Source organism: Molothrus aeneus, chromosome 23, assembly GCF_037042795.1.
Source record: "Molothrus aeneus isolate 106 chromosome 23, BPBGC_Maene_1.0, whole genome shotgun sequence".
Classification (NCBI taxonomy): domain Eukaryota; kingdom Metazoa; phylum Chordata; class Aves; order Passeriformes; family Icteridae; genus Molothrus; species Molothrus aeneus.
This window is the reverse complement of record NC_089668.1, coordinates 6390656-6415582: the sequence shown is the minus strand read 5'-3', so window position 1 is coordinate 6415582 and position 24927 is coordinate 6390656. Positions and strand designations below refer to the sequence as shown.

General features: G+C 52.2%; 1 protein-coding gene across 1 annotated transcript; it reads right to left on the bottom strand.

The window, feature by feature from the left end:
- Window positions 1–1840: 1840 nt before the first annotated feature.
- On the bottom strand, window positions 1841–23054 carry MATN1 (matrilin 1). Its single transcript, XM_066564945.1, has 8 exons — window positions 22967–23054; window positions 18694–19040; window positions 13104–13326; window positions 9026–9151; window positions 8362–8775; window positions 5954–6106; window positions 3626–3706; window positions 1841–1890 (listed from the first exon to the last, which is right to left on the bottom strand). The coding sequence occupies exons 1-8, from the start codon at window positions 23052–23054 to the stop codon at window positions 1841–1843; spliced, it is 1482 nt and encodes a 493-aa protein (XP_066421042.1).
- Between the last annotated feature and the right edge of the window lie 1873 nt (window positions 23055–24927).

Genomic DNA, 24927 nt, shown 5'->3' with positions numbered 1-24927 from the left:
TCCCTCCCCTCCTGTCCCTGCTTGGTGCCTCCCTGCCCCTTCCCTGCCCCTCTCTCCGGGGTTAAAGGAGCAGCAGCCACGGGCTCAGGGAGTTCTGTTGGAGCTGGTGCTGCATTCAGAGGCCTGAGGGCCAGAATAAAGCTCTGGATCCAAACCCTCCATCAGAACCGACTCCTTTCCTTCACCATCCCCTTAAAGCTTCTCTGCCAAAGGGAAACCCCAGGAGCAGCCCCTGTTATGGGGGGAAGCTCCATCCCAGCACCACCAGAGCTCCTGCAGGCCTGGACTTGTCTGCACGTGCCAACTGCAGCACCCAGGCAGGAAAAAGTGTCTGTGGGGTGAAACACCACACACCCAGCCAGGCAAAAGTGTCTGTGGGGTGAAACACCACACACCCAGGCATGCAAAAGTGTCTGTGGGGTGAAACACCACACACCCAGCCAGCCAAAAGTGTCTGTGGGTGAAACACCACACACCCAGCCGGCCAAAAGTGTCTGTGGGTGAAACACCACACACCCAGCCAGGCAAAAGTGTCTGTGGGTGAAACACCACAGTGCTGCTGTTTGGTTCAGCAGCAGGGCCAGACAAGCCAAGGCACGTCCCGTCCCCAATATTGGTAAAATTATCAATACTAATGAGCCTTTGGGGAGGTGCTGTTGTGAGGCAACCTCCTCAGCACTCACACAAAGGATGACACTGGCTTCCCAAATTTCCAGCAAACTTTTAATATTCCCCCAAAACCAAAACACATCTGCTCTGGTGACACTTCAACAGGCCAAGTCACCCCAAAAAGCTTTTCTCACATAGTCTTAAGTATAAATATTTTGATACAAAAAATAAAACCCCGTAAAGAAACCCATAAACCCCATAAACCTCCCCCAAGGCATCCGTGGGGATCCATGGCCAGGTACAGCTGCAGGGACAGGCAGCCTGAGGTGCTCCCAGCCCACATTGCCAGGGAATCCAGGAGCAGCAGAGTCTGCAGGGTCTGGGCTGAGCCTGGGAGGGTGCAGGGACTGAGGCTCTGATGCCAGGGCAGCTCCAGCAGCATTCCCGGGGTGGGGAATGGCTTGGAGCTCCAGCTGAGGGTGTGGGGACACAGCAGGGCACATCTGGCTGGTGGCAGAGTCACACAGGGTCCCTGAGCCTTGTCAGGGTCACCCAGAGCAGGGGAATCTCCTGGCTGGTGGCACTCAGGGCCACAGAGGGTCCCCTGCACGTCACCCAGAGCAGGCTCAGCCCAGGCACTGGGACACTGCCACCATTCCCTGCTGGGAAAGCTTTTCCCATTGCAGTTCCACAGCTCAGGAGGAGCCCAGGCAGGAGCAGCCTGGCCCAGCCTGCCTGCAGAGCACGCTCAGGGTCAGGACTAAACCTCACCTAATTACTGACAACCACCAGGAGCTCAGCCTTGGCCTTTACACCCGGCAGCTGAGGGTGAGTCTAAGTCACTCTGACTTTTAAATTAAATTATCTCATGCATAGAAACAAAAGCTGCAGCAGAGGATTCACAGAACTCATCATCAAGTACTCAGTAACACACTGTATATATATTAAGCTTTAAATAAAAAATCTTTCAAGGTTTTTTTTCTTTGAATATATGCACTCTATAGGATGCAGCAAACTCGAGCCTGGTCTAACTCTCAGTCACATCCTGTGCTCTGCCCTTTATACAAAGTCTGCTCTACTGTAATAATTCTTCCTTTTAAACAAATGCAGGTAGCCTAGACCTTAATAAAAGCTGCCCAGAGCCCTGGGGCTGAGCTGCCCTCCCTGAAAAATGGAGCAGTTCTGGTTCTGTTACTTTGGGAAGGAGGTGAAAAACTGCTGGAGTGGGGTTTTAGATGATCTTGTTCTCCAGGGCTTCAATTCTTTTGGCCACAGCTTCCAGTGAGGAGGAGTTAAGGAGGAAAAGCAGCAATTTTTCTGGGATTGTTGGTAGGGAGACTTTTTATGTGGGCACAGAGTGATGGGCCAAGGTTTGAACTAAAAGAGGAAGATTTAGATGGGATTTGGCAATTGGGAATTGTTCCCTGGCAGGGTGGGCAGGGGCTGGGCTGGAATTGCCAGAGCAGCTGTGGCTGCCCCTGGAGCCCTGGCAGTGCCCAAGGCCAGGCTGGACATTGGGGCTGGCAGCACCTGGCACAGTGGGAGGTGGCCCTGGGCTGCAATGAGCTGGCATTGAAGATCCCTTCCCACCCAAACCACTCTGGCATTCCCATTCCTCAATCCAGGATGGAAAGCAGCACCAAAAACCATTGCAGCAAATGGAGAAAGGAAAGGATAGAATGATTTCCTGCATGGTTCCAGGTGCCCCCAGTGCCATTTGCCACAGGGGTTTGTAGCCTGGCAAGGGCTGGTTCGAGAGGTTTGGGCTGTGCCAGGGTGCCCAGAGCAGCTGGGGCTGCCCCTGGAGCCCTGGCAGTGCCCAAGGCCAGGCTGGACATTGGGGCTGGCAGCACCTGGCACAGTGGGAGGTGGCCCTGGCAGGGCAGGGGTGGGATGGGAGGAATTTTAAGGCCCTTTCCACCCAAACCACTCAATAATTCCCCAGTCCCAGGCTGGGGTAAGGATGGGATCTGTGCCCGTCCCCTCTGGCGCTCCCAGAGCTCTCAGGCTGGTGGAGCTCCCTGCAGGAGGAGCTGCCTGTGCTCACACATCCTCCCACTGCCACGGGCTCACTCCCAGAGGAGGAGGGAAAGGAGGGGCTGACAGAGCCCCTGACCCTGAGGAGAGGAGCAAGAGCTTTTCCTGGCGTGCCAAAGCAATTTTCTGCTCTTCTCACTAATTCCTGTTGATGATGTGCCTGGGAGAGCCACCCACCAGGTGGGAGCTGTGACTTCCCCTGACCTCTGCACCACACAGGTCACAGATCTCACCCGGATCTCACTGCTGGGAGGGGGAACAGAGCTGCGCCACAGCAGGGCCCAGAAATGTGGGAAGAAATCAGAATGTTCCTTTTAAAATTAGATCCTCTCCTGATCCTCAGTGGTGAGACATCTCCCCTGCCCTTGTGAGCCACCCTGAGGCTCCATGAGTTCTGTTTTTCAAAAGTTTTAATCCTACTCACAAGTTTTTGGTGGATTTTTTTCTCTTTCTGCCACTTAGGGAAAGGCCCAGCATGGCAGAACTCAGTCCCACCAGGTGGGATCTGATGGGATCCAGCTCACCTGGCTGGAGCTGCTTCCAGGGAACAGTCCCATCAGGATTTATCTCCCAGCACTGAGTTTTGGCCAGCTGGGACAACCTGGGATGGGTGTATGTGTCCCTCTGGATTAGGCACACCACCCTCCTACAGTCTGAGGTGTTCTGATGTCCCTCTGTCCCTGCAGACCATGAAGAATTCGGGCAGTGTTGGATGTTTGCTCTAAAGGAACCCCCTGCCTCCCATTCCAGCTGCCTCAGGACCCATCTCCCCACAATCCCAGAATCCCAGAGCTTGGAAAAGCCCTCCAGGGCCATCAAATCCAACTTTCAACCATCCCCTACCTTGTCACCAGCCTGGAGCTCTCAGTGCCACATTTGACCCCCAGGTGCCTCATTCCCACCTTCCTGAACCTTCCCCGTGGTCCCTCTGGATTGCCAGCCCAACCCACCCAGTCCTGGCCAAACTTCCAAAGGATATGTTTCTGCTGCAAGGAATTGATGAGCTCTTCTACTTTGGTCTGGAACTTCACGATGGACTTGCACTCACACGGATCTTCCTCTGTGGGTCACAACAGCAAGAGGATGAGTGGCACAAAAAAAAAATAATGGATTTAATCAAAATCCCCGCGTCCAGTGAAACAGCACAATTCTTGTTTTCTATGTCAGAAACAGGAAGGAAATCAAAATATAATTATTTCGAATTATCTGATTGATCTCTTCTGGCTTTAACCTCAGATGAACAGAGAATGTCACATTTTTCTGTTATTCCAGCCATGGGAAGCCTTTCCTGGGTTTCCATCTCTCTGGAAACCCACTGAGCTCTGCTCCTGATGCTTCACATTTGCCCTAAAATTGGAGTCTGACCAAATAAAACCAACCTCTGTCTCCCCAACAAGATCCAGTAAAAACTGGAGGCGCTGCTGCCATCAAGAGTGGTTTGAGCTTTGCTTCAGTAACTCCACTCCTTGAGGGGGTGGAACCATGAGCGTTAATCACTTTGCTAATTTATGTCACTAATTTACATCTGTTCTTCAAGGAAAATTAACTCAGACTGGAACAGGAGGAAAAAAATGCCTGGGAAAGAAAGGGAGAAAGGGAGGGGTTACAAGGCCACTCTGAGCTGAGCAAAAGAGGAGTAAATAAAAGACAGAATTTTTAAAGGAAATTAATCACTTATACCAAAACTCAACAGGTTTAAACCAGCCAGGTGTAACCTAAAGCTGGAGATTAACAGAAGATTTTAAGGCAGCTGTTGAGAAATACAAGCTGGTACTGGGAATGAAAAAAAATGCAACTATCTCCTAGCCTTCATTTTATTTCTAATACTCAAATGTAAACATATTTACCCAAATTGATATTTTACAAACAAACAGTTTTTCTGAAATTTGCTTTTGTTTTTGAAGGCTGAAGCTTAAGTGTATTTGAATGATTTTAAAGTACAATTTGTTGGGGGTTTCATATAGATCCCATCCTTTGTTCTTGGATTGATCCTAATTTCTTGATGAGACTTGTCAAAGAGTCTCTGCCTTGCAATCCTGGCTCTGCAGACACAGGGATTATCCCCCTCCAACTTCTCCAGGAGGAAAGGAAATCCCATCTTAAGGAACCTGGAGACAAATTCATCATTTCTGAAGAAAAAGAAGGGCAGAAAGGTGCAGGAGAAAGGAAGGAGCAGGGGATTTGGGAGAGGGGGATGTGACTGAGGTGTGGGGATTGCTTTGCCTCAGGTAACCACCCAAAATATCAATGTCTCCTGATGCTCCCGTGTGTTCTGCCAGCTCCACACACTGGGAACAGGAGATTTTTATCACATCCACCTAAAAGGGCATCACAACAAATGCTGTGACTGAACCCCTCCATCCCCAATCCCCCTCCCACCAGCACAGAACTTCAGCTGCAGCTTCTCCAGGGGCATTTCCACCCCTCCAGTCCAGCCTTGAACACCGACTGAACCCCTCCATCCCAGCTGTGACAGATGAGCAATGCCATGGCTGACTCTCACAATTAAAGGCAAATATCCTGTATCTATGCCAGGAGCAGTTTTATAGATTTATAGTTGTGTTTTACCCCCCTGTGCTGTTCTCAGGGGTGCCCTGGGTTTGGGACATTTGGGAGGGTCACTCGTTACCATGGCAACAGCTGCCCCCCACTCCAGGTGTCAGGCAGGGATCTCCACCCTGGGCAGGGAAGGAGGAGTCCATGGACAGAACTTTGGGGGGCAAAGGGTTAAAAGGTGAAACCTCCATGGTGTGGGTGAGCACATGGTGGGGAACATCCTCTGCTCCCGGTGCTGTTATATTTTCTCTATTCAGTCTGCTGTTGATGTTCAGTCTGCTGTCTCTATTCAGTCTTGCTGATGGTCCTGTGGTTCTGATAAGGTTTTAATAAACCTTTTACATTTTTGGAAGTGAGGATCATTTTTCACACCAGTCCTCTCTCACCAGCACAGATCGAGGATCTGCAGCTTCTCCAAGGCCATTTCCATCCCTCCACTCCAGCCTTGACTGAACCCCTCCATCCCCAATGCCTCTCACCAGCACAGATCTCCATCTGCAGTTTCTCCAAGGGCATTTTCATCCCTCTGCTCCATCCCATCTCTGCTCCTCTCACCAACACAGACTGATGATCTGCAGCTTCCCCAAGGGCGTTTTCACCTCTCCACTCCAGCCTTCAAACACTGGGACCAAACCCCTCCAACCCAGTCCCCTCCCACAGCACAGATCTTCACCTGGGGTTTCTGGAGGGGCATTTTCCCCCCTCTGCTCCACCCTTCAGATGCTGTGGCTGAACCCCAGTCCCCTCTCACCAACACAGATCTTCATCTGCAGCTTCTTCCCGATCTTGCTGATGGTCCTGAAGTCGGCAGTGTAGAAATAATGCTCAGCCACGGGTTCTGAGGCGATCTCCCTCAGCTCATCCTCCACAGCATTGCCCACTCCCACGGCAAACATCCGAAATCCTGCCAGGAACGGGACCCTGTGAGCACCACGGAGCTGGCACGGGGCCACCCTGCCAGGCTGGGCATCCCCTGAGCCCCCAGGCCCTACACAGCTCCAGATCCTCACTGAGAATCACCCCCTCCACCCCCACCATTCCAGACTCCTTTCAGCCAGGTTAAACAGGCCAAAAATAATTTCACAGGCAGAGATTTTATTAAAATTTACCAGACCATGGGCACTGGGGCCACAAGAACAAGGTTTTGGAGTTGTTCCTTTCATCCAGGTCAAACAGAGGCCAAAATATTTTTGCAGGCAGAGTTTAAGTAGAATTTCCCAGCCAATGACAACAAGAGCGAGGTTTGGGAGATGCAAGAAAGGGCAGGTGATGGTAACATCATCCCATTGATGTGGAAGTGATAATGTAGCAAAAGGGACCTGTGGGAGTTTCCAGAACAGCTCAGCCACTGTTAATCAACCCCTGTTAACGAGCCCCTGAGTGGCACAGTCCCCCTGCAGTGGAGCAGATCTGAGCTGAGTCTCTGTCCAAAACTGCAGCCCCCACTGGGAGTTCACAACTTGTCCTGCTCTGTCAGGAGATTGATCTGCTTTAAACCTTTTTCTATTGAACTGAAATGCAATTTTCCCATTTTGGGAGGTATTAATTAGCCCTGATTTGAAATACTTGTCTCTACTTGTCCATGCCCAGGCATTGGAAATGTTTCCCTGCTCCCCTTTGTGCTTTTCTTTCTCTGGATATATCCAATATGTGTTGTTTTTCCGAGGCTCAGCTCACTGAACAATTTTGCAGTCTCATTTTAAGCACTTGTTTATCCCACAGCAATAACTCATGGACAGATAAGAGATTTCCTTGCAGGGACAAGAGAGGAGAGAGAGAGACAAGGCACAAAGTTTTATCACCAGGGAGGAATAAATTCTATAAATACACTTTATAAGAACCTTTTGTTTTATAAGAGCTGAACAGCCCCATAAGATGTCAGAGTGCTTTGTAAACATTGGTTTTTCACGAGCTCCCTGACCTTTCTGGTTATGTGCTGGCCCCGAGTCCCATCTAGTGGTGGAGAGTGAAGTTAAAAGGAAGGGAAAGATTCAGCAATTCCTGAGTGAATTCCCAGGGGCTGGATCCATTTAACACAGGGGTGTCAGAGCCTGGGAACGTGCTCAGCAGCTCAGCAGAAGGGCAGCTCTCGAGGCATTAATATTTCGTGGGGCTCAGGCACAGGAATCCATCAGTGTGTGGCCACTGAGTGTTTTTCCTACAACAGCAGCTGAGGAAAGTTCCTTGTTAATGTGCCTGGGGTTTCTTCTTAACCCATGTCTGGGCTTTGTTATTGTTTTGTTGCTTTTTCTCTGCCTTTTCCAGGCCTTGAGGCTGATGCAGCCAAGCCCCACTTGGCCCTACAAATCCTGGGGTTGGTTGTGTTTGCCCCCATGTGCCTCTGGTGCTGGGCTGGGCTTCCTGACCAACCCCAGACAAATCCCAGAGTGGATAAGGGCCGGGTTAGGAGGGGCCTTAAACTCCTCTTGCTCCACCATCTTCCACCATCCCAGGTTGCTCCAAGCCCTGTCCAACCCTAAAGGTGCTGAAACCTCCTAATTCCAAATTCCCCCTGCAGCTTCCTTCCACATTTGTGTGGAGCAATTAGACCTGGGTGCATCCCATTCCACAGGGTAAAACTCCACTCTGTCCATCCAATTCCAGGGGATAAAACTCCATCCTGTCCATCCCATTCCAGGGGATAAAATTCCACACTGTCCATCCCATTCCAGGGGGTGCAATTCCATCCTGTCCATCCCATTCCAGGGGATAAAACTCCACCCAGTCTATCCCATTCCAGGGGATAAAACTCCACCCTGTCCATCCCATTCCAGGGAGTAGAATTTTACCCTGTCCATCCCATCCCATCCCATCCCATCCCATCCCATCCCATCCCATCCCATCCCATCCCAGGGGAAGGAACTCCACCCTGTCCATCCCATCCCAAGGGGATGTCCATCCTGTCCATCCCAAACTCCACCCTGGCCAGCAGAAACTCCTCTAAAGACACAGAGGGGAACTAAAACCAGCTCTTGGCAAATCAAGGTGCACCTGACACCCAGACTGAGGTGTTCCAGGCTCTCTGTGAGCAAGGATAGCCAGGGAATATCTCCCCAGAGTTACTCAGTATAACCTGTGTACATCCTAAGAGACAGATCCAGGGAAAAAGTCCAGCCTGGGCCAAGGGAGAAAGAAGCCCAGGGAGTTGAGGAGCCCTACCTGAGTCCTTGGCTTTCTTGGCAGCATCTGAGATATAATCCTGTGAGCGCCCATCAGTGAAGACAATCCCCACCTTGGGGACGCCGGGCCGGGCTCCGTTGATGACAGAGAAGGAGCTGTCAACAAGGTACTTGAGAGCCTGGCCTGTCATGGTCCCCTTCTCCATGTAGGACATTTTCTTCACTGCTGCTTTGATGTCCTTCTTGCTCTTGAACTGCCCCAGGGGGAACTCCTGCCGGACGGAGCTGGAGTACTGCACTAGCCCCACCTGGGCCTGTTTGTCCGACACCTCCAGCGAATCCACGATCTGGTTGATGAATTTCTTCACCAGCTCAAAGTTCTCAGGCCTCACACTCTTGGAGCCATCGATGAGGAACACAAGATCCAGAGCAGACCCCAAGCCACCATTGCAAGCTGAGGGAAAAGACAAGAAGAGGGCAGAAGAAAACAGCAGCAAAGACCTAAATAAATCATGTAGGAAAATAGAACCCTAATGCCATTTATTGCTGAGGAAATGGGGTTAATCAATGAAAACCCAACAGGAGAGCACAACAATGGTTTGAAAGTGATTCTGGCTTCTAAGAGAAGGGTTTCCCTTTCTGCCTTCCCTGAGCAGAACATCCCAGCACTGTCACCACAGTCCCCTCAGGGACCCCTCACGTACCGGTGCAGGTCTTGCCGTCGCTGTTGAGGCTGAAGCCGTCCCTGCAGGCACACCTGTAGGCCCCGGGGGTGCTGACACACACCTGCTCACAGTCGTGGTCCCCCGTGGCACACAGGTCAGACACCACTGCAAGGAGAGGAGGGGGTGGCTTCAAGCAGGGGCCTCCTGACCCACACCCAGCTCTGCACAGCCCCACATTGGCCCCATAACTAAATCTGCTTGGCAGTGGGACACAGCTCATTGAGCCTGAACAGTGCCTGAGGCAGAGTCTGAGGCTGGAAATGGGGCTGTGTGTCCTGTCCCCGTGTGTCAGAGCTGGGCAGTTCTCTGCTGTTCTTGGGGCAGTTTTCTTGATCTCTCCCCCAGCCAATCCTTCCTGCAGGAGATCTCTGCTGTCCATGGCCACTGAGTGTCCCTGCAGGGCTGATCCAATTCCAGCATCCCATGGGGAGATGCTGCGCCCAGGGCAGGAGCCAAGCATTCCTACCTGGATCCAATGTGAGCCTGGCACAGCACAGCAGCCTTTGCCCAGGGCATTGCCAGAGGAGCAGCTTCTGCTGCCCTGCATGGCCAGAGGGAGCCCAGGCCCATCTCCAGCAGCCCTGGAGCTGCAGAGGAAAACTCCCCCCTTGTGCAGGATCCCTGCTCCAGCAGAGCCACAGCTGGCACTGCAGGAGGGCTGAGCCCCATGGGATGGGGCTGTGCCACCCCCTGACCCACAGCGTGCCAGGGCCTGCTCTCACTCTGCCAGGGGTGGTTTGTATTACTGCATTTGTATTTTATTTTATTTTTTTCCTAAAAAGAACTGTTATTCCTATTCCCATATCTCTGCCTGAGAGCCCCTTAATTTCAAAATTACAATAATTCAGAAGGATGGGGTTTGCATTTTCCATTTCAGGGGAGGCTCCTGCCTTCCTCAGCAGACACCTGGCTGTTCAAACCAAGACAGGCACAAAGACAAGGAAGAAATATCCATGAGTCTCCCTGCTCCAAGGCACAGCCAGGACTGGAAATCTTCCCTGAGGGCAAACCCAGCTGGGTGTGGGGCAAATCACAGCACACCTCACTCTGCAAAGCTCCTGGGTGAGGTTTGGGTCCCAGCTGCCCTCCAGGCTGGCCAGTGCCCAATTTTTGCAGCTCTGCAGTGCAATCCTGAGCAGGGAGCTCAGCTGCCCTTCCTGGCCAGCATTCTTGTGTGAACAAACCTGGGATTCACCTCAGAGCTCTCCCTGCATGTGCAGCTCTCAGATCCCTGCTCTCCAAAGCCTCCTGCTGCCCCTCCTGGCCTGGCTGTGGCTCCTGGGATGCTGAGCAAGCAGCCCTGAGTGGCAGCACCAGGAGCCAGCGGCGCTGGGGGTGACAGCGCTGTCACACCGAGGATGGCAAACAAACTCCAGAGCATACGGGGCTGGGGAGGCAAATTCAGCTACAAATGCCAGGGAAAATGTGCAGAAATCCAGGCCCTGGGCTGGAGTGAACGGATGGGAGGTGGAGTGAGTCTTTCTGAGTTCAGGTTTGTTATTTTGAGCCATTTGTGTTCTGCTCTACTCATATTCTGTACATTTTTTTGGCCTTTCCACTTCCCGTGGCTGTGCCAGCACTGGTAGATTGTTCCAGCCCAGATCATTGGGAATTTCAGTGCCCCTGGAGCTGCCTGTGGTTCAGTGCCCTGGTGAATCTCAGCACAGGCTGGAGCACCAAGGGTTCCCCGTTTCCCCATGGGTTTGCTGGGCACTGTGGGAAGCACTTTTCCCTGCAGTCAGTCCCACAGATCCTGTGCTGTGCCCGAGCAGGGGGTCTGGGTCCATCCCTGGGGTGGTTTAGGGCAGCTGCACATGCAGAGCAGGGCAACAGGGACTTGGGCATTCCCCAGGGCTGTCCTCTGCTCCCTGCAGCAGCCCCGAGGGCTTCCCTCACTCCCAGGGCTTTCCCATGGGCAGAGCTTTGCCATCTGCACAGGGAGGCACAGAAAGGATTTTTCCCCACAATTTCAAATCATGGGGTGAGGCCTTGGCACCGCTGCTGCCTCCCAGTCCCAGGGCAGCCAATACAAACTCCACAAATATTCATGGCCTGGATTCCACTCCTCAAATTCTGTCTCTCTCCCTCCCTTTGTCTGAGGTGTTTGTTCCCTCTGCCATGAGCTGCTGCTGCAGTGACACCTGATAATACCTGACTCATTCTGTGCTATCACCTGAGGATAATCCACAGCTCACTCTGTAGCTGAAATTTCCCTCCTTTCCACAGAGGAGCCAAATTTCCATGACAAAAAGCTGCTCCCCTTCATCACTTTCAGCCTGGGAGCTGGACCAGGAGATTTTACACCTGTCAGAAACTGGGAGATCTCCAGGCCCAGGCGAGTGTGTTTGGAGTTCCAGGTGGATCACACCTTTCAGGAAGTGTTGCCACGGGTTTTTCCTTCCAGGGAAAGGCCCCTGGGCCTCTCCTGCTGACAGAAAATGGGAATTTATGGCCCATTCCTGCTGCCTTGGGGCACATTTGGAAGCAATAAAGCATTCCCTGTCCTTCAGCAGCTCCTGTAGGAGCAAAGCTGCATTTGTAGGGTGGTGTTTGCAGGGTGGTGTTTGTAGGGTGGTGTTTGGAGGATGCTGTTTTGTAGGATACTGTTTTTGTAGGATGGAGTTTGAAGGATTGGGTTTGGAGGATGGTGGTTTTATAAGATGGTGTTTTTATAGGATGCTGTTTGTGGCATGGTGTTTGTAGGATGCTGTTTTTATAGGATGCTGTTTGTAGGATGCTGTTTTCATATGATGGTGGTTTTAGGATGGTGTTTTTAGGATGCTCAAGCTCCTTTGATGTGCTGTGCAGACAGGAATCAGATCCTGCTCCAGCCAGGAGAGATTCCTGCCCCACAAGGCTCCCAACCCCAAAAGCAGCATCAGGCAAAGGCAGCTCAGCCTCTGACAGGACCTGGGACCATCCCAGCTGAACTGGGAATTCTGGAGGCAATGCTGATGGGGGGAAGGCAAAACAAATTCTCTCCACTGCCCCAAAAGGGGTAGGATTAGAGTGTGCTGAAATCCTCTTTTCCAAGTTGCTTTCCAGTGCCTCCAGGAGTGTGTGGATCGTGTTTACAAACTCTCCAGTGCCAGTGAAATCTGGAGATTTCTTTAACCAAAACCTGAAATCCCCTGGACAAAACCCTGCAGTTCTGGAAAGGGAACTTCAAAGAGCCCCTGATTCCCACAGGGCTCTGAACATGCAGGGCTTGGAGCAAGGAAGCAGAGGGGTGAAGGGTGGCCACAGGTACAGCTTCCATGGGAAAGGCTGGAGGAGGACTTTGGAAAAGGGTCTGGAGGGACAGGAGCCAGGGAATGGCTGCCAGTGGCAGAGGGCAGGGTCAGATGGGATACTGGGAAGGAATCCATCCCTGTGAGGGTGGGCAGGCCCTGGCACAGGGAGAAGGCTCCAGGGAGAGCTCAGAGCCCTTGCAGGGCCTGAAGGGGCTCCAGGAGAGCTGCAGAGGGACTGGGGCCAAGGATGGAGGGACAGGAGGCAGGGAATGGCTGCCAGTGGCAGAGGGCAGGGCTGGATGGGATCTTGGGAATTGGGAATTGTTCCCTGGCAGGGTGGGGAGGGGCTGGGCTGGAATTGCCAGAGCAGCTGGGGCTGCCCCTGGAGCCCTGGCAGTGCCCAAGGCCAGGCTGGACATTGGGGCTGGCAGCACCTGGCACAGTGGGAGGTGGCCCTGGGCTGCAATGAGCTGGCATTGAAGATCCCTTCCCACTCAAACCACTCTGGCATTCCCATTCCTCAATCCAGGATGGAAACCAGCACCAAAAACCATTGCAGCAAATGGAGAAAGGAAAGGAAAGAATGATTTCCTGCATGGTTCCAGGTGCCCCCAGTGCCATTTGCCACAGGGGGTTTGTAGCCTGGCAAGGCCTGGTTGGAGAGGTTTGGGCTGCCATGGCAGGGATGGGATGAGCTTTCCAATCCCTTCCTACCCAAAGCATTCCAGGATTCTCTGCAGAGCTTTAAGGTCCTTCCCACCCAAACCATTCCCAGCTCCTGGCTGGCAGACCCACAGCCCCAGGCTGGGCACAGCAGCACTCACCACAGAAAGCCTCCTGGAACTTGTGGGTCAGCTTCTCGATGACGCTGTAGCTCTCCACATAGTCCACGTGCTCGTCCAGGGGCTCGCTGGCCATCTGCCTCAGCGTGCCCATGTCCACCCTGCCCACGCCGATGGCGAAGATCTCGATGCCCGCGGCCCTGGCCCGGGCGGACACGTCCTGCACCCCGTCCTGGGGCCGGCCGTCCGTCACCACGATGGCCACCTGCAGGAGGAGGGATGGGACGGCCTGCCTGGGCACTGGGATCCTGGTTTGTGTTCCCAGAATGTTGGTGGGACAGGCAGGGGTAGGAGGGGAGGGTTTGCATTTCTAAAATTAAGGGAAAAGAGAATCCCAGCAGCTTTTCCCATTCTTTGGAGATCACACCAACCATAGTTTTTTGAAGTGGAATTAGTTTCTTTCTGAGCTTGAAAAGTTAAACTGCCAAGGATTGATGGTTTCACTAAGGGACAGGTGCCAAGGATCAATGGCTTCACCAAGGGAACAATGCCAGCGATTGATGGTTTCACCAAGGGACAGCTGCCAGGGATCAGTGGCTTCACCAAGGGACAACTGCCAAGGATTGATGGTTTCACCAAGGGACAGCTGCCAAGAATCAGTGGCTTCACCAAGGGAACAATGCCAGCGATTGATGGTTTCACCAAGGGACAAGTGCCAGGGATCAATGGCTTCACCAAGGGACAATGCCAGCGATTGATGGTTTCACCAAGGGACAATGCCAAGGATTGATGGTTTCACTAAGGGACAATGCCAAGGATCAGTGGCTTCACCAAGGGACAATGCCAAGGATCAATGGCTTCACCAAGGGACAATGCCAAGGATTCGTCGTTTCACCAAGGGAACAATGCCAGGGAGTGATGGTTTCACCAAGGGACAACAGGTGCATCCCCCTCTAAGGAGACTGAATTAAAATTTATGTTGTTCATAGCCAAACTTGAGATCAAGCCAAACTAAAGATCTTCAGAGACACTCAGGACAAGCCCAGCTGAGTGTGGGGCTTCACAGCATCTCAGGAATGCCATGGAAACATGGAACCCTTTATAGGATGGAACTGGAACCATCTCCATGGGGAGAGAGGGAAGAGGCCTGAGGTCATGCTGCGTGTCAGGGCCTGCCAGGATTTGTGATTCTCTGTTCCAAATAAACAGCAGGGATTAAACCCCAACCCTGCTAACCCCAGCATTAAAGTGGCAGCTGGTTTAAGTGGGAACTGGATTTCAGCTTGGATTAAACGGCGCCCTGAACCAGCTAAAAGCCTCCCAAAGTCCTGCTCCTGGTTTGTTCCTTTTCCTCTTTATTTTTCTTCTGAAAGAGACTTTGTCACAAGGCCTGAATTCTTGCTCTTTGCCAATTCTTCTGCCCCTGCCACTTTTCCTTACAACTGATTTATTGTGACACCACTGCTGACTCCAAAGGAATGGCTTGGGCTGGAATGCAGAATGGGGAAAGAGCTTCCCCTCTGTAAAAAACAGGAGAAACAAGAAAAATGTGGAGCTTTGCAGTCTAATTTCAGCTGTTTATTTGCACTTCCTAAGGGCTGCACAATTAAAAATTCCCAGGAGCATCATAATTCCGCAACTGGTGCTTCCATGGGGGAAAAAACTAAACAAATTCAAACCTTGCTCTTCTAGCGTGGCAAAAAAAAAAAAAAAAAAAAAAAAAAAAGAAAAAAAGAAAAAAAAGAAAGGCAAAGCAGCCCCTGTGGCAGGTGTGGGGGGATGGATGTGCCCAAGAGCTCCGGGGTTTTCCTGGGGCGGGAGTGGATCCATGCGTGCAGTGGAGCCTTTTGCCAGGAGAGAGAGCCCTCGGCTCAGGCTCAGCTCCAGCCGGGCTGCTCCGCCTGAGCAGCGCCAGCAGCACCGCCCGGGGCTGCAGGGAGAGGAGGAGGGAGCCCAGAGCACTGCTGGCAGGAGCAGGGAGCTGTCACATCAGGGATCACAAGAGATAGCCATCAAATCAGGGATCACAGGAGATATCACATCAGGGATCAGAGGGGTTATCAAATCAGGGATCACAGGAGATATCACATCAGGGATCAGAGGAAATATCACATCAGGGATCACAGGAGCCATCAAATCAGGGAATGAGGAGATATCAAATCAGGGATCAGAGGAGATATCACATCAGGGATCACAGGAGCCATCAAATCAGGGATCAGAGGGGTTATCAAATCAGGGAATGAGAGGAGATATCAAATCAGGAATCAGAGGAGTCATCAAATCAGGGAACAAGGAGTTATCAAATCAGGGAATAAGAAGTTATCAAATCAGGGATCAGAGATGTTATCAAATCAGGAATCAGAGGCATTATCAAATCAGGGAATAAGGCATTATCAAATCAGGAATCAGAGGCATTATCAAATCAGGGAACAAGGCATTATCAAATCAGGGAGCAGAGGCATTATAAAACCAGGGAATAAGGAGTTATCAAACCAGGGAATAAGGAGTTATCAAATCAGGGAGCAGAGATGTTATCAAATCAGGAATCAGAGGCGTTATCAAATCAGGGAATAAGGAGTTATCAAATCAGGGATCAGAGGCATTATCAAATCAGGGAATAAGGAGTTATCAAATCAGGAATCAGAGGCATTATCAAATCAGGGAACAAGGCATTATCAAATCAGGGAACAAGGCATTATCAAACCAGGAATCAGAGGCATTATCAAATCAGGAATCAGAGGTGTTATCAAATCAGGGAACAAGGCATTATCAAATCAGGGATCAGAGGTGTTATCAAATCAGGGACCAAACCCTGCTGGCAGGTCCTGTCAGCAGCCATGTGTCCTCCTGCAATTCTCTTCCTAAATCAAGAAATTCTCCAGGTTTTATCAGCTCCTCTCCATCTTCAGCTAAGCCCAAGGCCAGCTAAACCTAAGCCCAGATAAGCCTGAGCCCAGATAAACCCCAGATAGTGTGGGGCTGCAGTGTCCACCACTGGATGTTACTAAGATCCTCATAATGCTTCTGTGTGGAAATCTGCCATAAAGGACTCAAAATTCACAATGCTTTCTGCTCTGCTGTTGGAGAAAACAAAACTTCTAGATACAGAGTTGGGATTGGGAATTAATCAGAGAACCCACAGAGAAAATGAATGTAACAGTGAGAGGAAGCCAGGGCACCTGTCTGTTACAGCCTGACAGAAAGAGTGTAAAAATATCTCTTAATATCACATTTGGTTAACCCAATCATCAGGAATTCCTGGTTTTTTCCTAGGATTCCTACCATAGATATTTTCCCTGCATCCAGCCTGAGTCAATGTGAAAAAATGTCCCTTTTTTACTCTTATTATTTTCAAACCTACCTCCAAATTATTTGCAGTCTGAGGATCTCCATAATTCCCTGCCATTGAAAAAGCTGAGTCCTGGTTTGGGAAAGGCTTGGAGGGAAGGAGCAGCCTCTGGATCCTGGGGAGGCTAGCACTGCTCAGCCATGTGAGGGGAATTATGAAAAGGTGAAGCTTCTCCTGCCTCCAACAGCTGGATTTTTCCCTGATCCTCAGTTTTACCCTGGGAAAATTCAGAAATTTTTCTTTTCAAGGTCAAACCTTTTGCTCATTTAACCAGCAGCTTTCCCTGTGAATTCCTGACATTCTGGATCCCTCATCCTTCTGTCAGACAGAAATCCCACGTGGTCTGATACAATTTATTCCTGGTTATCTCAGACACCCGAGCATTCCTGAGCATTACCGGGCATTCCCAGCTATCCCCAGCCCAGGCTGGTATTTCCCAGCTAATGAGGGAGTGATGGCTCATTATGCCCTGGGAACGTGATGTTCCAGCAGCACTCCAAGGAGAATCAGGCAGGAAGCTGCATAAAACCCTGGATTTGCTCAGCAATTTGCCAATTTATTTGTTGTTCTTCCCTAAAAAATAAGGTGGAAGTAATTGGGCTCCCCGCGGGTTTTGAGGAAGGTGGGAGCAGGTTTTTCTCGGAGCTCCTCCAGAAACAAATTGTGCTTTTCCCTGCCCTGGGGTGACATTTGCTGTACAAAGCAAGAGCAAAGCACCGTGTGATGTTTTGGGATGTTGACAACCAGATTTGCACGAGGATTTGTTGGATTTCTGCTGTGGGAAGGAGCAAAGACCGTATCCGATGTTTCCAGAAGCTTCGCCTCCCTAAATCCCTGTACGATCTGTTCCTCCTCCCAGGCAGGGGATGGGGTCACCCTGAGCAGAAGGGAAAAGTGAAAAAATAACCAGGGAACCAAGAACACAAAGGTTGTGGAGTTTTCCACCTTGCAGACATTGAAAAGCCCCCTGGGCATGGTCCTGGGCAGCCCCACTGGAGCTCAGGGTCAGCTCCAGAGACCCCTCCCCACCTCTTCCTGTGATTCTGCCTCTTGGATCAGCTCCAGAGTGGAAGGAAGGAGGGAAAAGCAAGACGTTATTTCCTTTTTTCCCCTTTTTTTTAAATGCCTCAGATAAATCATTCCAAAGCTCACTGCTCCCAGCTCCTCCAGCTGTCGAGGAAAGGAGGTGTCAGGCAGACCCTGGAAATCCAGGAGAGTTTGTTCCCCACAACCAGAGGTGACAGGGAACAGCAGGGCTTGGGGGAGCTGTCTGGCAGCAGGAAAAGAGGGCACGAGGAGAGGGATGTTGAATGGTGTGGAAGAGATTCCAGAGATGAGGACCCAGCACTTTCATGCACAGCTCAGTGGAAATGTCTCTCCAATCTGCAGGAGTGGCCAATGCTGTGTGCAATTGTCAGACTGCATTTAGAACAAAAACTGAGACTAAGACTGACAATCTTATAATGAGTTTTGTATTTTCTTTCACTAAGCCCCAAAGATGAGCTTCAAGAAGAATTAAGATGTTTAAACCTCCCACAGATTTTTCAAGAACTGAGAGATTTGAAGCTCCCAGAAGTTTTCAGGAATTTAGAAGTTTGAACTTCCCAGAGGATTCCAAGCAGAATTGAGAGGTTTGAACCTCTTGAAGGTTTCCAAGAATTGAGAGGTTTGAACTTCCCAGAGGCTTCCAAGAATTGAGAGGTTTCAACCTCCCAGAGGTTTGCAAGAAGAATTGAGAGGTTTGAACCTCCCAGATATTTCCAAGAAGAGTTGAGATGTTTGAACCACCCAAAGGTCTTCAAGAATTGAGAGGTTTGAACCCCTCAGAGGTTTCCAAGAATTGAGGGATTTGCACCTCCCAGAGGTTTCCAAGAAGAATTGAGAGATGTGAATGTCCTGGAGATTTTTAAACCTCCCGTTTGCACCTCGCAGAAGTTTCCAAGAAGAATTGAGAGGTGTGAACTTCCTGGAGGTTTTCAAACCTCCCGTTTGCACCTCCCAGAGGTTTCCAAGAAGAATTGAGAGGTTTTCAAACCTTCCTGGAGGTTTTCAAACCTCCTGTTTGCACCTCCCAGAGGTTTCCAAGAAGAATTGAGAGGTTTTCAAACCTTCCTGGAGGTTTTCAAACCTCCTGTTTGCACCTCCCAGAGGTTTCCCACCTGCAACAATCAACCCTCAGGTGTTACACACAACCAAAGCCCAGAAAAAGACACCTTTCTGCTTTTCCCAACCACTCCACGACGAGTCCCAAGCAAGGAGCTGGAGGAACCAGCCCCTTTTTACCTTTTTGAAGTTGGGCGCGCTGCCCCTGGCGCCCTCGGCGGCGCTGAAGGCGTGGCTGATGGCGAACTGGATGGCCAGGCCGGTCATGGTGCCCGTGGAGAGGGGCTGGATCCTGCGCACGGCCTGCAGCAGGGCTGCCTTGCTCTGGGGGCCCTGCAGGGACAGCTCGCTGCGCACGGCGCTGGCGTAGTTGATGATGCCCACGCGGGTGGCGTTGGGGCCCACGTCCAGCGCCTCGATGACGCGCGACACGAACACCTTGATCTTCTCGAACTCGTGCGGCCGCACGCTGCGCGAGCTGTCGATGATGAACACCAGGTCCGTGGGCTTGGTCCTGCACAGGGTGCCTGGGGATACCAGGGACAGAGGGGAAATCAAAGGGAAAGTGTCAAAGGAAAATTGTCCCAAGAGGGGGAGATCAGTGCTGGTAAAGCAGCACCGCGCAGAGAGGAGACGCAGGTTGTGGTCCTTTCTCTGTTTTACAGCTTTAACAGAATATTTTAAATGCTCTTAATGTTTTTGTAGGGAAGCACCTTTAGGAAAGCAGAGTTCCTGGGGACTGACACCGACTTGTGGTGGGTAGGGTGTCCCTTGTCACCTCAGGACAAGTGTGTCCCTTGTAGCTGAGGAAATATCATTCCCCAAGGACAGCACAAAGAGAAGGAGGGATAAATGTGCGGAATGCCAGCACAGAGAGAGGGAAGGAGGGAAAAACAGAGGGAGGGAGGGAGGGAGGGAGGGAGGGAAGGAAGGAAGGAAGGAAGGAAGGAAGGAAGGAAGGAAGGAAGGAAGGAAGGAAGGAAGGAAGGAAGGAAGGAAGGAAGGAAGGAAGGAAGGAAGGAAGGAAGGAAGGAAGGAAGGAAGGAAGGAAGGAAGGAAGGAAGGAAGGAAGGAAGGAAGGAAGGAAGGAAGGAAGGAAGGAAGGAAGGAAGGAAGGAAGGAAGGAAGGAAGGAAGGAAGGAAGGAAGGAAGGAAGGAAGGAAGGAAGGAAGGAAGGAAGGAAGGAAGGAAGGAAGGAAGGAAGGAAGGAAGGAAGGAAGGAAGGAAGGAAGGAAGGAAGGAAGGAAGGATAAAGCTGTGGACTGAAACCCGAGCTGCATTTCTGCATCCAAAAACGTCTGGAAAGGGATTACTGCACCTCAGACCTGGATAACCAATCCCTATCGGTATCAGTCAAAGGGAATGGGACCAGAACCAGGCACAAGACTCAGCAATCCCAAACCTGGGATTGGGAACAACATTCCCAGGTTAAGGGATAACATTCCCAGCACAGCAGGAATCAGAGCCCTGTTCCACAGTGATGGCACCAATAATAGACCCCAGTAACAGCACAGAGCTGGTTCACATCTGTCAGGGTGAAACAACAGAGAAATCTGGAACCCAGAATTGATAATTAATAATAGATAATTAATCTCTACAGCCCCATGAATACCCACAGTGAAAAGGAGAGGCTATCAGGAGGCATCAGCAATGCAACAAACTGAATAAATTGTTTTTATTATTTTTATTTATTATTATTATTATTTTAATTATAATAATATTTATTATTATTATTTTAATTTCTTGCTTTCATGCCATTTTCCATCTTCATTTTCAGCTGTGACAAGACATAGAAAAAAAGCCTGGTGTTTTTTTATGATTTCCTAAATGAATGGCCCCATTTCCCCCAGCAGATCTATGGCATCCTGTTCTTTTTAATTTTTTTCTTCTCATTTAGCCTGTCTCTGTCAAGTGCTCTGTTAATATTTGATTTCTGCAGGGCCCAGGGAGTTCCTGTCATAAAGGAGATTTCTGTGGACAGATTTTTAAATGGGAGCTTTTGGGCCAACAAATCTGCTCCAAATGATGGCATAAATATTACAGCTGGTCCTCAGTGTGAGATCTAATGGGGCTTTCAGTCTTTGAGGCAGATAAAAATAAATGCTCAGTGATGGATCTGTAAATGAAATAATCAGGTTTGTTTCCTGAGGGACATCGAGGCTGAATCTGCCCCAGAAAGGTCTGGGAAGGTGGGAGCAAAGCAGGCAGTGGTCACTTTGTCAGGAGCTCTAATTCCCACTACAATCCAATCTAACATTTTCCCATATGGAAGAATTTCATTTTTCCCCCATAATTCATTGCAGAGGAAGGAAAACTCCCAGGAAGATCCATCTGCAACACTGGAAATCCCTGTTCCAGGGGTGCCCAGTTTACAGGTGAGAAATGAAGGTCCAGGGAAAGGCTCAGTTAATTCCTCCAGAAATAAAACACAACTCCCCCTTTGTGCTGATGAATCATCCCTGGGTTTAGTGACAAACCAAGCAGGAAAGGTTATTTTATTTCCCTAAGAACAGCTGGAGCCAATAGAAATTTTGAAGTCTATCTATTTTATTTATTTCTGCTCTGTGATTTGGCCCTAAATAACATTTTCAAGCTCTTTTTATGAGAGTGGAGTTTATTTCAGAGAAGAGAAGAGTAAAGGAGGGATATCAGGTGGGAGATTTTTGGGATTTCAGCCTCAGTCAGGGTCTGCAGGACAGGCCCATTCTCTCCAGGGGGTGACAGTCACTTGCTCTGATTGACACCTTGACCCAGCATAGTTTAGTTCAAACTGGAATTAAACCAGAAATAAAAGCTTACCCTATATTTACAAATATCCACACTAGGAATCATTCAGGAATAGCTGAATTAATGCCCTGACTTAGCAGAAAATTCCTCTCAGGGCATCTTTGCCATATCCATTAAAGCACTGGGAGAAGAGCACAGTAACCCAGAAGTAAAAGGGTTTATTTTAGAGAGCTGACTGCTCACAGCAGGGCTGAGCTCAGTCACTGCTCTGTTTCTCTTTGCACAGCAAATAGAACCCTTTCCCAAATTCCTGTGGAGAAAGAGCTCAGTTTATCTGAAATCCCCCTCCCTCAGCCCCAGGTGCCTCTGCAGTCACTGTCACACCTGCACAGCTCAGGCTGCCCATGGCTGTGGCTCAGCCATCATCATCACACGGTCCAAACATTTTGAATTCTCACAAGTCTGTCTTTGCAGCTGAGTTTGCATCTCCTGCAGTGATTTCTGGAGAAATCCAGGAATCCCTGGGCTGCCTGGAGCCCGGGGAAGAGCAGAGATTCTCCTGAAGACCAGACCCTCCCTTCCATGGGTGTCCATCCCTACCCTGAGTGTCCATCCCTGCCCTGAGTGTCCATGCCCGCCCTGAGTGTCCATGTCCACCCTGGGTGTCCATCCCTGTCCCAGGTGTCCATCCCTTCCCTGAGTGTCCATCCCTGTCCCAGGTGTCCATCCCTTCCCTGGGTGTCCATCCCTGTCCCGGGTGTCCATCCCTGCCCTGAGTGTCCATCCCTGTCCCAGGTGTCCATCCCTGCCCTGGGTGTCCATCCCTTCCCTGAGTGTCCATCCCTTCCCTGGGTGTCCATCCCTGTCCCGGGTGTCCATCCCTTCCCCAGGTGTCCATCCCTGTCCCGGGTGTCCATCCCTTCCCTGAGTGTCCATCCCTTCCCTGAGTGTCCATCCCTGCCCTGGGTGTCCATCCCTGCCCTGGGTGTCCATCCCTGCCCTGGGTGTCCATCCCTGTTCCAGGTGTCCATCCCTGCCCTGAGTGTCCAGCCCTGTCCCGGGTGCCCATCCCTGCCCTGAGTGTCCATCCCTGCCCTGAGTGTCCATCCCTGCCCTGAGTGTCCATCCCTGCCCTGAGTGTCCATCCCTGTCCTGGGTGTCCATCCCTTCCCTGGGTATCCATCCCTGTCCCAGGTGTCCATCCCTGCCCTGGGTGTCCATCCCTGGCCTGGGTGTCCAGCCCTTGCTGGCACTCATTCCAGGCTGGGTTTTGGAGCCCGTGCAAGCTGCAGAGCAGGCAGTTCCCCTGCTCCTGGCTGCCCATCTGGGAAGCCAAACAGAGCAGGACTCGCTCAGGATCGGATGAAGGAAGTCCAGGGAAAGTCCCGTTCCCAGCAGCCCGACCCAGACCTCGTGCTCGGGAGGTGACCCCGGTGCCCGGCCAGCTCCTGCTCCACCTGTGGAGCTGGAGAGGGGAGGGCCGGCAGCGCCCTTGTCCCACCTGGGCCTCCTCCAGCGCCAAGGGGTGACCCGGGGCCACCCGTGCTGTCCCCACGGGAGCCATCCCAGCCCCAGGTCCCGCTGCCTTGGGGACACAGCGGACACAGCTCCTGCCCTTCCCTGGCTCTTGCTGGGCATTCCCTCCCCTTCCCCGTCCCCAGCGTTAGGCCCGAGGCACAGAGGGACCCCCAGCGCCCCAGCCCCCCAGCCCCCGGTCCACACTCACCGCGGGGCTGCGGCGGGGCCCCGCAGGCGGCCGGGCTGTGCAGGAGCAGCAGCAGCGAGAGCAGCAGGGCACAGCAAATCCTGGCCATGGCTGAGCCGGGCTGCGAGTGCGGGGCAGAGCGCTGGCCCCGAGTATTAACCTGCCCTTCTGCGGAGGCTCCGAGCCAGCCCCTGACACGGCGGGGCCGGGGGGGCAGCGAGGGGAGAGGGGCAGGAAGAAGGAGCAGGAGGAGATGCTGCTGCAGGGTGGGGAGGGGGCGATGCCCAGCCCTGCCCTGCCCCCTGGCCCCCAGCCCCCCACAATGGCCCCATTGCTGCCGAGGGCACGGGGAGCTCTGGGGAGCGGGGGAAGGTGGGGAATGCGGGGCTGGAACAGTGGCAGCACTGAGAGCAGCCCTGGGAGGGGCTGTCCGCCGGCAGGGCAGGGGAACAGGGCCGGGGGGACAGCAAGGGGACAGCGGCGGCGTCACACGGTCCCCTGTCAACCCCCGCTGTGCCAAGGGCAGGACAGCATCCTGCGGGACCAGGGGCTCTGCTCAGAGCAGCACCGGAGAGCGGCACAGCAAAGCAGAGGGCTCAGGGTGCCAGGCTCGTGTCCTTCCCCTGGCAGAGCCCAGGGAGGGGACAGTGCCAGTGTCACACGGTCCCCTCTCAGTCCCCGCTGTGCCAAGGGCAGGACAGCATCCTGCGGGACCAGGGGCTCTGCTCAGAGCAGCACCGGAGAGAGGCACAGCAAAGCAGAGGGCTCAGGGTATCAGGGTACAAGGTTCGTGTCCTTCCCCTGGCAGAGCCCAGCGAGGGGACAGCAGCAGTGTCACACGGGTCCCCTCTCAGCCCCACCTGTGCCAAGGGCAGGGCTGGAGATCCCTTTGGGATCCCTGCCTTGGGGGAAGGCTCAGAGCAGCAGTGGAGAGAGGCACAGCAAAGCAGAGGGCTCAGGGTGCCAGGCTCGTGTCCTTCCTCCTGCCGAGCCCAGGGAGGGGACAGTGCCAGTGTCACACGGTCCTCTCTCAGTCCCACCCGTGCCAAGCCCAGGGCAGCATCCTGCGGGACCAGGGGCTTGGCTCATAGCAGCAGAGGACAGGGGCTCAGGAAAGCAGAAGGATGGGGGTGCCAGGCTCGTGTCCTCCCTCCTGCAGAGCCCAGCGAGGGGACAGTGCCAGCGTCACACGGTCCCCTCTCAGTCCCCCTGTGCCAAGCCCAGGACAGCATCCTGTGGGACCAAGGGCTTTGCTGCCCTCAGAGCAGCAGAGGAGAGGCTCAGGAAGGCAGAGGAGGGTTTGGGAGCACGGTGACAATCCGCGATGCAGAAGAATTTTCCTGCAGGGAACAGGCGCTGCTCTGTGTGGCTGAGCCCCTGTGAGCAGAGAGGGCTCCACAGCCCACAGCAGATAAACAGGAGAGGCTGGGGACGGACAGACAGACAGCTGCGGGCTTTGACTGAGCCGGCAGTGCAGCGTTCAGCTCCGCACACACGAGGGAGATGCAGCTCCTGACAGAAACCCAACAGTCTCGATCAGCCTCCAAGGCTGAGGGTGCTGCAAATGAGGCGAAATTTCCTTTGTGGAGGAGCAGCAGGGAGATTTGGGAGTGGGGGAAGAGAGATCTAATGATGGATTTGTCACAAAGCAGTGCATCTTTTCCTGGTTTTTTGACGACTGTTTTACACTGCTGTCACTTGATTAAAGCCCTGCTCCTCGCATGGATTGGGTTCTGCTCACCTTTTCCAGCAGCACATCCTTGGATCCCTCATCCATTTAATCTGCATTGCGTGAGTGCAGGGCCATGCAAAGTACCTTTACCTCAAAGCACACTTTCTCTTCCCTTATCCAGAGTCTTTCTTCCAAAAGCTCTTCAGCAGCCTGGGAGCTCCCTGGGAGAAAGGCTCTTTGATGAGGGGAAAGAAGGACTTGTCCTCACTGAAGCTCCCAGGCCCCTCTTAATTCTTTAACATTAAACATT

Bases quoted from the DNA above. Each gene is read 5' to 3' on its own strand.
- MATN1 (XM_066564945.1), bottom strand. From the start codon at position 23,054: ATGGCCAGGATTTGCTGTGCCCTGCTGCTCTCGCTGCTGCTGCTCCTG. The intron at 8,776-9,025 runs GTACGTGAGGGG...CTTTTCCCTCAG, and splicing joins CGACGGCAAGACCTGCACCG to CTTGCAATGGTGGCTTGGGG. The intron at 6,107-8,361 runs GTAGGGCTCCTC...CGTTCCTGGCAG, and splicing joins CAAGAAAGCCAAGGACTCAG to GATTTCGGATGTTTGCCGTG.